General features: G+C 41.6%; 1 protein-coding gene and 1 pseudogene across 1 annotated transcript in view; one reads left to right on the forward strand and one right to left on the reverse strand.

The window, feature by feature from the left end:
- The window catches only part of LOC5563760 (protein-glutamate O-methyltransferase), a 10,670-nt gene extending 3,629 nt beyond the window's left edge, over nt 1-7,041 (reverse strand). Inside the window, exons 1-2 of the mRNA XM_021848551.1 lie at nt 6,645-7,041; nt 6,470-6,575 (exon numbers count right to left, since the gene is read on the reverse strand). Of these exons, the coding sequence (XP_021704243.1) occupies nt 6,470-6,549 (80 nt within the window). The 5' untranslated portion in view covers nt 6,550-6,575; nt 6,645-7,041. The remainder of the gene's footprint in view (nt 1-6,469; nt 6,576-6,644) is intronic.
- Nucleotides 7,042-7,500: 459 nt separating this feature from the next.
- Nucleotides 7,501-8,742, forward strand: LOC5577580 (annotated as a pseudogene).
- Nucleotides 8,743-12,741: the final 3,999 nt, after the last annotated feature.

Consider the following 12,741-nt stretch of genomic DNA (forward strand, 5'->3'; position numbering starts at 1 on the left):
CAATTTCAAATAAAGTGCTAGATTTGTAGGTTTTATTAGTTTGTGTAAAATCTTTTTCATATCATCTTGTTACTTAGGGTTCACATCCCATGTGGAACATTCTTGTGTCACACCATACCGAAGCAACCAAAAGTTCAGATAAAAGGGCATGTCTTGTTAAAGCAGCTCACTATTTGAATAATTAATCGAACTTGAAGTTCATAAAGTTGTTCAAATAGAATGATTCATTTACCATGAAGTAGGGCAAAATTTCAACTCGAATTTGGTCTGAACTTTCTAGTAGCTAATAAGTACAAGAGTTACTTTTTCGAGAATCAAGTTCTGTTAGTAATCGTTGTGTTCTCTTATTCAATGGTAATTCAAAACCTACTAGAACTAAAGTTCACTGCTTAAGTGAAATCCGAACTTTTGATTGCTTGGGTAGTGTTCTAAGTACCTAAGTATAGAGATAGACAAAATGATTGAGATATGCAGCTTTTTGAAAAATAATCAAATTCCAGAAGCACTCGACAACAAATTTGATCGTGTTTTAATTGGCCACCGGACACCTTAGATGTACCGGGTTTTCCAAGTTCATGTCTAAATCACAGTTCTTCTGTCGCTCGTTTTTTTTTTGTTCGGTGTAAAGATTTTAAGGCGATGCTTTTTTCAGAATTACTATGGTAGGTTCGGAGAGAGTGGCTAATTCTGAATGTGTCCGGATTCATATCAATATAGGTATCAAGATTTTCGAGGGTATGCATCCGGAAGCATTTCCAGAACCATCGGCCTAGTGTAGGCTATAGAGTGATGTTGATCTTCCCCCAGCAAATAGAATGTGACATAGAAAAACGATTAACCATGGTAAGAAAATATAAAGTTTAATCCGAGATTATTTTCGTTTCATTGGCTCTTTTGTTTTGAGGAACTACTGCACGAAGCGTAGAATTTTTGTTTTTGTCAGTTAAAAAGCATACATCATTTTATCTGAACAAGTAATTAGTTTGATGAATGATTAAACACATTAATTCACGTAAACATCTGGTCACTGTCATGGTACGTTGGACCCCATATTTGTTCAAAAAAGGTGGTATATGTTCTCATTTTCCTCTTGTATTTCAAACATTTTCGAACAAATAAGTGCTGTTCGCATGTCCAACAAGTGTAGCATTAGGTAAAGAATATATAGCAATGACAAAATGCATTTTTCATCATTTGGCGCTTACGTCCACTATGCGAACATGGTCAGAATAGCTAAATGTATCTCTCTCCCTCTTTCTTCCTACCTCTCACCTTTTCTTCCTCTTTCATACGACTTTTCCCACAACTTTGCATTCAAGCGCCTGTGCGTCCTTCTTAGCCACATTCATTCGCATACTCATATACGGCTCCACATTGCTACATGTCATATGAGCCACGAAGCACTCCGAGCAGTAAGTGACGCTCCAAACATGGATGCCGAAGAGCTGACAGAAGCGTTGGCGAGAGCGTGTGACGCAACTATGCCGAGAAAACTGGAGCCAAGGAATCAACGGCGTCCTGCGTACTGGTGGAACGACAGACTCAGCACCTTTCGCGCAGCCTGCTTAAGAGCCAGAAGACGCGTGCAGAGAGCTAGATCCGAAGCCAGTATGGAAGAGCGTAAAGTGACCTACCGACTGACCAAAGCCGCGTTCAAACGGGAAATAGCGACGAGTAAAACGAACTGCTACAAGGAGTTGTGCCGGGAAGCTGACGCAAATCCCTGGGGCAACGCCTATCGAGTAGTGATGGCGAAGATCAAGAGGCCAGTTACCCCAGCTGAAATGTGTCCCGACAAACTGAAGGCGATAGTGAACGGTCGAAGAAAATGCCGGTATAGTGTCTAACGCCGAGCTGATAACGGTTGCGAAAGGATTGAAGCTGAACAAAGCACCCGGATCAGATGGTATCCCTAATGTAGCGCTAAAAGCAGCAATCTTGGCGTTTCCAGACATATTCAGGACAGCGTTGCAGAAGTGTCTAGCGGAAGGCTGCTTCCCAGACAGATGGAAGGTGCAGAAGCTGGTGTTACTGCCTAAACCGGTAAAACCGTCAGGAGATCCTGCTTCATATAGACCAATATGCTTGCTGGATACTCTTGGCAATTTGGGGCCTTCCTTAGCCTAGTGGTTAGAGTCCGCGGCTACAAAGCAAAGCCATGCTGAAGGTGTCTGGGTTCGAATCCTAGTCGGTCCAGGATCTTTTCGTAATTGAAATTTCCTTGACTTCCCTGGGCATAGAGTATCATCGTACCTGCCACACGATATACGAATGCGAAAATGGCAACTTAGCCAAAGAAAGCTCTCAGTTAATAACTGTGGAAGTGCTCATAAGAACACTACGCTGAGTATCCGGCTATGTCCCAGTGGGGACGTTAATGCCAAGAAGAAGAAGAAGAATACTCTTGACAAACTTCTGGAGAAGGTCATCCTCGGCAGATTAACGATCTTCACGGAAGGCGGGAATGGATTGTCGAAAAGGCAGTTCGGATTCCGTAAAAAGACTTCGACGGTGGATGCTATTCGGGCAGTCATCGCGTGCGCGGAGAAAGCGTGTAAGCAGAGGAGGCTGTTGTAACAATAGACGTCAATAACGCTTTCAACAGTGCCAGTTGGGAGGCTATCGCCGCAGAGGGTTCCCGGATATCTGTGTAAAGTTCTGCAAAGTTACTTTCAGAACCGGGTACTGATCTACGACACAAACCAGGGACGGATATCATTTGAAGTCACGGCGGGAGTTCCACAGGGATCCATACTTGGTCCAACATTGTGGAACATGATGTACGATGGAGTGCTAACCTTGCCGAATGGAGTCGAGATCGTCGGGTTCTTGCGATAACTTGTGAGACTGCGGAGGAGGTGGAGATGCTGACGGCGCAATCGCTAGACACCATTGAATCGTGGATGACTGGAGTCAAGCTGCAGTTGGATCATCATAAAACGGAGGTGGTGCTGGTCAGCAACTGCAAGGAGGTTCAGCAGTTGGAGAACAACGTCGGAGGGCACGCAATCCCATCGAAGCGCTCTCTAAAGCATCTTGGAGTAATGGTCGACAACAAGCTTAACTTCAACAGCCACGTAGACTATACCTGCGAAAAGGCAGCGAAAGCTGCTAACACCGTAGCTAGGATCATGCCTAACATTGGAGGACCAAGAAGCAGTACGAGGCGTCTTCTGGCGACCGTTTCATCGTCTATACTGAGGTATGGAGTCCCGGCTTGGGCTGCAGCGTTGGGAACCAAACGTAACCGAGATAAGCTGGTAGGTACGCGCCGGCTCATGGCTATTATCGTAGGCAGTGTGCGTTATCGCCGGAATGATCCCCATCTGCATCACTCTGGCTGAGAACATCGCATGTTACCAGCAAAGGGACACTAGGAATGTGAGGAATACCATTAGGTTGGACACAATGGCCAGGATGCAGCAGGAGTGGAATAACTCGGAGAAAGGAAGGTGGACCCACAGGCTCATTCCTAACGTGTCGGTGTGGACGACCAGAAAACATGGAGAAGTTAACTTCTTCCTCATCCAATTTCTGTCAGGCCATGGATGCTTCCGGAAATATCTGCACAGATTCGGACACGCAGAATCTCCACATTGTCCGGCCTGTCCAAATATCGAGGAGACACCGGAGCATGTTATATTCGACTGCCCTCGGATAATTCAGGGATATACGAAGCGAGATGATGCCAGAAACCGCAAGCTTCCTAAATCCGGAAAACATCGTGCAGAACATGTGCCACCATGAAAGCACCTGGAATGCGGTGAACAGGGGAATAACGGCGATCATGTCGTTGCTGAAAAGGAGATGGCGTGAAGACCAGAGAGCTCTGGGTCGCGATCGAAGTAGGCTAGATTCTCCGTCGGGGACTAGACCGAGCAGAGCGGGCGTAGCCTAGTATCGGTTTTTAGTCGTCGGGGCGACAGCAAACCGGAAGCCATCCTCCAACGGAAATGCAGTACCGACCCTGGCACTTGGCCGACCACCGTCGAGTCGGAGTAGGCTGAGTCCACCGCCGGGGTCTAGGTGAGTAATTCGCGTAATAGCACCGGCAAATGGTCGTCGCGGCGCCTGTGATCCGGAAGTTTCCCTCCACCGGAATCGCAGGAGCGACCTCGGCATCTGCCCGGCCAGCTTTGGAGTAGGCTAAGTCCACCGCCGGGGACTAGTTGAATAGATCGCATTGTTGCACCGGCAAATGATCGTCGAGGCGCCTATGAACCGGAAGCTTCCCACCACCGGAATCGCAGGGCATTTGCCCGGATAGCATCAGTTCGGGAGATCTTCCGCCGCGGGGGAAATCTTCATTGGAGTAGGATAGATCCACCGCCGGGGACTACTCTATCTGGTATCGAGGCACAGGAGCAGTAGGGAAAGTTTTTTAGTGGTTAAGCACGCCTAACGTGAGTCCCATACCGTGCCAACACACAACAGGCCAGGATTTGAATCCTTTTTTACCCTACTATAAATAATAAAAAAAGCATGTCACATGAGCCTTCGTTCAGACCCCTTTACATCGGGAATTGGAATAGGTATGTGTATCCACTTTCGATAATTTACGTCACAAGTATCGTCAAGAGCAATGTACATAAACTGGTCTGCTAAAATTAGTGGGGCTCTTATGCGTAGAAATTCCCCAAAACTCGGTATTTCTAGGCATAACCGTCCCACTTTGAATTTCAAAGCAAAATTCTTTTTTTTTTTTACTAAACCCTGACACAATATGATTTGTTCAAAAAAAAAAAAATAAATAAATAAATAAAAAAACAGCAAGTTAAATGGTCCCATAATTAAAAATAACCGCACCGTAATGATTATTTTTATATTTTTCTACAAATTCATTATGCATTATGCAACTTTTCGATATTCTGTCAAAGGACCCTTAGGTACTTTTCACATAATACGAAATTAGGTCAAATAACTATTGTACCAAATGGCAATTACTCCAAATGTCCTTTATGTAACATTATGCCAAATGATTCGCTACTCGCACAATTTCTATGCTCCATGATCAATTCCTATCATATTTTCTTCACTGAATTGGGGTTATTCTACGAGTGGCATGAGGTGAAAAGTGTCGGTCTCTTATTACTGCCCATAACTGCATATTTGTAACATTCGACAAAAGTAGGCATTGAGTAAATGGGATACCAACTTTGCATTTTATTGCAGTATGGGAGCGAAAAAAATTTAAAAAAATCACCAAAAATTCAAAAATGCGTATTTGAGGCTGAAATTTTGTACAACTCGTATTGAGTATTGGGTGAATAGTCAGAAAATAATTCTGATAGAAATTTCGTTGCCACTGCATTACGAGGTTCATGTAATCTCAATGTGACTTTTATGCGGTTACATTTGCCAATGTGACAAAACAACTTGGTATTTTTTTTTCGAATTTTCTAGAACAATCTCACAGATTTCAGTAAGTTGATCGAAAGTATTTATCATTTGATGACTCTCCACGATATTAACTCGAAATCGACAAAAATGTCGAATGTGACTGTTATGCAGTTATGGGCAGTATAGCGAGGAGACAATTCTCGTGTAAAACACGCCAGTTCTAAGGGCTAAAAATCTCGTTAAGGCGAAGTAGGCTGTCATTGAAATTTGTACGCGTCGTTGATCATTGTTGCTAATTAATCTCACGATTTTGAATCAAAGAAAATCAGTTGGTTTTGCAAAGACATAGCTATAGGCATACTTTATGCATGTTAGAGCGTACAGTGATACTTTTTCAAGTGAATATAAACATTCAAAACCGAGTTATATCACTTTGAAATTGCAAGTTTCAAAGTCATCATTGCTGCCAAAACGAATGACGGGCTACTTAGCCTTAATTAAGATAGAATATAAGAAGGCTGTATGTACTGTGAGTTATAAAATTCTGGTAATAGCTTTCAACAATTATTGTCCATTTTCGTGCTATGGTAGCTTTGATCGGTTATGAACAAAATGTCCCGTTCCATCAAGTTTTGTATAAATTCTTGTTAATCCAGAATCTATAGAGTTTTGTGAAAAAAATGCCCATCGATAGTGGAAGAACAAACTGCTGTGAAAAAAATCTCAATACAATAGACAAAACTTTATGCTAAGCTTATGTTTACCTCCAAAATCCTATAAGATGTTCGTAGCAGCAACAGATTTGCATATTTGTGTAGGTGAATATATAAAGTACAAAATCAGATTTTTGCACGGTTTTCGCGGTGGTGGCTAGTTGAAGCATTTTTTATGGAGTTCTAAGGTTTTTGAGGTCAAAATCTGTGTTTCAAGCTCAAATCATAGGTGGCCCATACTGTCCCGTATGCCCATATTATTCCGCTTACCATATTATCAACAAGGTGTCCACTTCATAAAAAAAAATAAACACTCCTAGGTTCTTTACCCCACGTAGAATGAAAGTTCGTTCTACATTTCCAATAAAAAATGCTGTTATGGAGTGTAATTGGATCATGTCCCCTATGATACTTACTGCTTATACTGAGCCTTGAGGGGGGCATTGAATGGAGGTTTCTCATCTATAATGTTATACTTGGTTTGGAATTCCGTCATAGTTACGCTGATATTTTAAAGTACTTCTGAAAAATTGTGAAAAATATATCATTAAAGCTAAATCAACCAATGTGTTCTCAACTGAGAATTTATACCAAATAAGGAAGAAGGAATCGCTCACGAGGTGCTGGTTCTCACTGCTTCCTGTTGCACTTGAGAACGAACTGCAATGGTGATGCACTGCTGCACTATCAGTAACTGGTCTATGGAGATTATTGCACCGAACCTGTATAAACTAGATTGTAATTGAACTAGCACTAGAAATTCACTATATGCTGATACTATTCCGCAGCGCTCAACTCAGCACTTGGCTTCTGTGAACGGGGCTGCTGGCTGTCTACGGCTTCGCATGTGGACACACACTGTGAAATGGAATGATAGTGACTACAAACCCCCTGCTGCGGTATCTTTTTTTTGTTTGTGGTGTCACTTGGACGGCTAAGACCGCTCTGCTGCGGTATCTTCAATCCCAAAAACTCGCGATCAGCTGTTTGTCGCCCACCCACACACGCAGACGAAAAGTGACATTTCCCTACGCGTAGCCCAGAGTCGAACTCAGAGCGCTGTTCGCGCTTGCGTATTTGCAACTCTCAGTTTGTAACCATGCCCGGCATTGCTTTGTCGCATGGACTGTCGCGCGGGAGTCGTGTTGCACGCTTTATGGGGACTAGAATACCGGTCGTATTTTGCACCCTTTAAGCAAGAGATTTTATTTTTTGTCTCAATTTATTATTCACAGAGCGAAACCAAGTCAATGAACATGCCAAAAGGTGAAAAAACTTCCTTCTTCTTCTTCTTGGCATTAACGTCCTCACTGGGACAGAGCCTGCTTCTCAGCTTAGTGTTCTTCCACAGTTATTAACTGAGAGCTTTCTTTGCCAGAGTTGCCATTTTCGCATTAGTATATCGTGTGGCAGGTACAAGGGGTGGATCACTTCTGATGCATCTGATGAATCGGAATAATTTCATGCATTTAAATGCACGTAAATGCACACTCGACAAATTCGAAATTCATGGCTTGCTCCAACAATTGGTTGTTGTTCTTTTCAAAGTGTCAAACTGGAGAGGAGCTTGAAACATTCAGTACCTGTGCACTAAGTTGAGAACCGGATGCATTTGGGTATCGACTTAATCAAAAAGCAACCTCTATGTGGACAGTAAGGTTGATGATAATTTGGAGCTTCTTGAACAGGAGCATAGCTTTGATTCACCGTCCAGTTGTCCAGTTGGTGTCCGATGTAGCCGGTGGAAGAGAGATTGTTTTGCTGTGTGAGAAGGTCGCCAAAGAGGACATCGCCGTGCGTTTTTACGAGGAACAGCACGGTAACATCGTGTGGGAAGAATACGGTGAGTTCCAGCATACCAACGTGCACAAGCAGGTGGCGATCAGCTTCCGGACGCCCCGATACCGAACGCTGGAAATGGAACATCCTGTCATGATGAACATTCAACTGAAGAGGCCATCGGACGGTGCTACCAGCGAACCGCTGCCATTCGAGTTGACGCCCCTTGACTCAGCCAAACGAAAGAAACGCAAGCCTAACACCTGAGGGGACACCCCAGTACACATGCCAGAAGCAGCCCGCCATCCGTACTATGCAACGTTGGGCAATGTGCCGGGAGAAGCTATCAACGTTTAACTTCATTGGCAACTACCGTCAACCGAACGAGTCCCCGTCCCCGATTGAGCGATCCCCACTTTACGGCAACACCACCCCAGTCGGACAAATGTCTCCCTACAATGCCGGCAGAACCAGCGTGACTCCAACACCGGGCGGCTATCAACCCAATGTGATGAATCCAGATTTCCTGCTGGGGGGCACCCAACAGTTCCAGAATCAGTACGCCTTTCCCACACTGCCCCCTACCAATGGCCAATCCCAAATGTACCTGCATCAACCCCAACAACAATTCCAACCACCCGCCAACATGAACAACCAACAATCTCATAGACCCTTAGGATCTACTGCCTCAGCCGGGACCCAGTGGCGTTCAGGCGGTTCCTTCGTTTCAACTCTCGGGCAGCATAGGCGAGATCAACATCAGCAGCCCCTGGCTAACCATGGACTCGTCGGAGCTGAAATCGCTAATGGTCCACACCCTGTCCGATATGAAGCAACGAGATACACACTTCTCCTACAATATCTTTCGGATTCTCTCAATAAATTATGCAAGAATATAACATTCAAACAATCTTCTATTGAATATATTTTCTTAGGTTTTAATGTAACAATAATGATGTACACTTAAAGTTTTCTACAGTTATTCTATTGTATCGGTTGGTTCTGTATCCGTCAGTGCTTCATCCACATTGAAATGCATAGTCGGTTCAGGAAATTCTCGGCTTGCATTTGGTTGCCTGTACCTTGCAACTCGAGTTGCAGTCCGCCTATATCGACCGTTGGTTAGCATCCAGACTAATGTCGATTTTTTAATAAATAAAATGTTCCCATTACAGTCTCGAATTTTGAATGTATTTTTTCTTGTTGCGCTACTTTTCAAGTTAAGTTCGCCATTGAAATTGGCGAATAATAAATTTGCGTCGTATATCCTATTTGATGCGCTTTCTTCCTCGAACACTGCTTCGTTCATTTCGTTCAAGGGTAACATTTCACTGGAGAATTCTTCTGAAATGTCTGAAACATCGTCTCCAGTACATACAAATTCAAAAGATGATTGCCGTTCAATCAATGAGTCTTCGAATGACAGCTCTGTTTTGCTTATTCCCAGTTTCTGTAGCAATCCGGAAGCACATTCAAGTGCTTCCTCAATTGTTTCCAATATTTCTCTATTGGACGACAATTGATAGATATGCTTGTACTTAGATTCCATCCGAGAGATTGTAGGAAATTTTAGTATATCTTTATTTCGGTACGCTATACGAAGTTTCATTTGAGCTCTTCGAAGCTTTTCTACAAACTCTTTCATTGTAAAGTCTACTTGGGTATGATTTGTTGTTGTCATAGAACGTAACTCCCGAAATAGCTCCTCCGCTGGTTGGCTTGAAAAAAACAAGATCAAAAACTGTTCCGGAGCATTACGCTCTCTACATCTGACCATCAACAAAATCAAACCATGAGCGTTTAACTCTAGACATGTATACACGTTGGTTGTGATGCAGTTCTTCAAGTTTCCGGAGCGCAGTTTTACCCAGTTCCGCCATCCACGGAATAGGAATAGCACGTACCTACAAAGCAGTAATTATGAGTATTTTTTGTTTTATTTTATATGGACAACTGGTACATTTAGTCGAACAGCAAAGTATATATAATGTCTAGATTTTTGGTAGTTGTTCGAACATCCACTTGGATAGTTAAGTCGCAAATGTGCAAATTTAAATAAGTCCATATAGATCGCATGTGCCAGTGATAAAGATTGTAGTAACAGGTTAAGGAATGAAAAGTCTTCAATAAATAACAGTGTGTCATATCTGAAAACGCGATTCGAAAGCTTTCAAGTAAAACATAATCCTAGAATGATAAAATCATTGTATTATAGTGATAGTGATACTTGTTAACTTCTGTTATAGGAACGTACCACTAAAACTAGTGCAAAGGAGCAAAAAAGTAAAGGTTTTAATATTATTTTTGTTCTAAAAAATAAACACAACAATAAAAACTTCCTTTGAGAAAAGGAAAAAACGCGGTTTGCTTTCTTTTTACCTCATTCTTATGGTAGATAACACTGTGTTATTTCATAAAACACGGTTGTTTCTTTTCCTGAAGCATTCGCCGTATAGGATTTGGGGTAAATGCGTTCATTTTTCGGAAACTTTACAACATGTGCGCGGTATAACATATCCACCGGATCAGCGCGCTGTATTAACTTTCAAATTGACTACTTTCAATGTTATGTTTAACATATAGAAACAGCAGCGAAAGTCGTCGTTCGAAAATCTGAATGCAATTCAGTGCTATATACCATGAGATGATGTTTTAAATTTTGATCTTAAACAAATAATCAAATAAACTCATGTTTGTCTGATCAAGTACAGTCATTAATAGCCACCAAGAGCGACTACTTGTGGAACAAGAGATTGCTCTTGGTGAGTAAGAGTCTGTTGCTTATCTACTAACTCTTATCAATCTTACCATAGTTTAAAAATTCTGTCCAGTGGTGGTAGATCGACATTCGAAAAAGCTTCATGAATGTTTTGCATGCACCTCAACATCAAAACGGTTCCGTCAGAATCTGGGATATTTTCTTCCATAAACTTGATCAGTTCTTCTTTCATTATTTTTTCAGTCGGTGAAAATTTCATTTTGTCCTTTGGGTTGAGATCGGAAATGGTAAGACCATGTTTGTCCTTAGAATGCCCAAGTAAATCATGCAAGTGAGTTTTAGTGATTGTAAAATTACCTGAAAATAAACATACACTCTCGCTACTCAATAGAAAAAATAAAAAAATCAGCAAATAAATATACTAACCAATAATCATGTCTGTATTGAAGATTCGATTTCGGATTTTATTAATCAGATGGACGGAATCTTGCACATAAATTGGATCATGTTCATTGTTCATTATGAACCACCTTCCCCACAACGATATTTCCATGCGTGAAACAAATTCGGTTCGGGACATCATCGCTTTCACCAGTTTCGGATCACCATCTGAACTGTACCCAATCGTTGTAATACCTTCAGTTTCCAGCAGCTTCTCGGTATATTTCCACCGGTTCACAACATCTGTTGAACGAAATGTGTTGTCTGTTCCTGCATAGTACAAAACGAATGGCGCTGCACCAATGGCCAATGGTAATGCTAGCTGCACATATGCTGTATCAGCCAATTTGTAATCTTTTAGGTGGTTTGCCACCACGTATGCATCATCAGCATCATAATGTCCTTGAACCGGGATTCCGTTAGTATTTAATGGAGACACGCAACCGGTCAGTGAATCCGATCTCGAATCATATTGCACTTGTTGCAAAACCTTCGTTCCATCTTCAACCAGCATGATCACTAATGGGAAGTTATTTTCTTGTAGGTAGTTTTTCAATCCTGTTACATCGATAATGCCTATTGAATGAGGGACAGTATATTTTTGTTTACTGTCAACATTTACTTGTATTTTCAAGAGCAAAACGAACAATGATTTACAAATCTCATTAAAGAAACATCAAAAAACAGTTCAATTTGCATAAAGTAGGATAAATTTTACATCATCATCATCATCATCATTTACCTTCTTGAACGTTCTGTGTGTCTGACGTAATATGCCGCAAAATTGTGCTTCTGCTTGCAATGGTCATGTTTGCCTTCTTGAATGTATGACAAGAATTTCCCATCGAAATATACTCGTAAGTAGCTACATCTTTCTGCGTATTGCTATACCTTTCGCCAAATTTTTTACGATTTTTGTTATTATTTTCTATAGCATTATATTGATCAAGGAGAGGGTGGGCTTGGTTGGACAAAATGGAACAATCGCCCGTATCGTACCATTTTTTTAGTTTTCCGAATCTTGCATAGATGGGGATATTGATATTGGATCTGATAGCTCATTAAGTTCCTCGAAACTTGTATAACTTGTCTGGCCAATGTTATCATTAGTATCATCATACCTGTCTTCATTAGGAATCTCTGGTTCTATAATACAAATTGAGCAAATTAAAATTAATAGAAAACACAGCATATATAATATGACATTAATATACCACTTGGTTTAATTTCTGTAGAAATTAGAGAAGCTTGTCTGTCATGTATTGTTTGCGATCTTCGATAATTCTTTCCGTGTGTATTTACATGCTGCTCAAAATTTGAAACAGGCCACGAGTTAGGCGGGTTTCTCACTAGCTTTATCCCTTTACCACAAATCGGACACGTGACAAGCGCCAGCAGTTTTCCACCAGTGCTCGATTCACATCGAATCGTCACGTCTGTTAAGGATTCATCCGGAAGTTTGAATTGGTACGGATTTGGCCTGAAACAGTAAAAGCAATTCTGAAAATGCGAAACGAGCCAACCTCGAATACTTTTTGTTAATTATGTGTTGTTTAGGTATTTCTAATCATTTAATCTAAATTCGTCATTAAGTAATAATATATAGACATCATATATTGCATTGCTTATGATCTCGCCTATTGGTATTCGATTGTGTGGCTCGTTGTTTTTATGCAAAAGAATGGATACCTATCACCACTGGGAGACAGATAAGTATCTTCTCTTCATCGTATCATTGTTGAATAACGT

Source organism: Aedes aegypti, chromosome 3, assembly GCF_002204515.2.
Source record: "Aedes aegypti strain LVP_AGWG chromosome 3, AaegL5.0 Primary Assembly, whole genome shotgun sequence".
Classification (NCBI taxonomy): domain Eukaryota; kingdom Metazoa; phylum Arthropoda; class Insecta; order Diptera; family Culicidae; genus Aedes; species Aedes aegypti.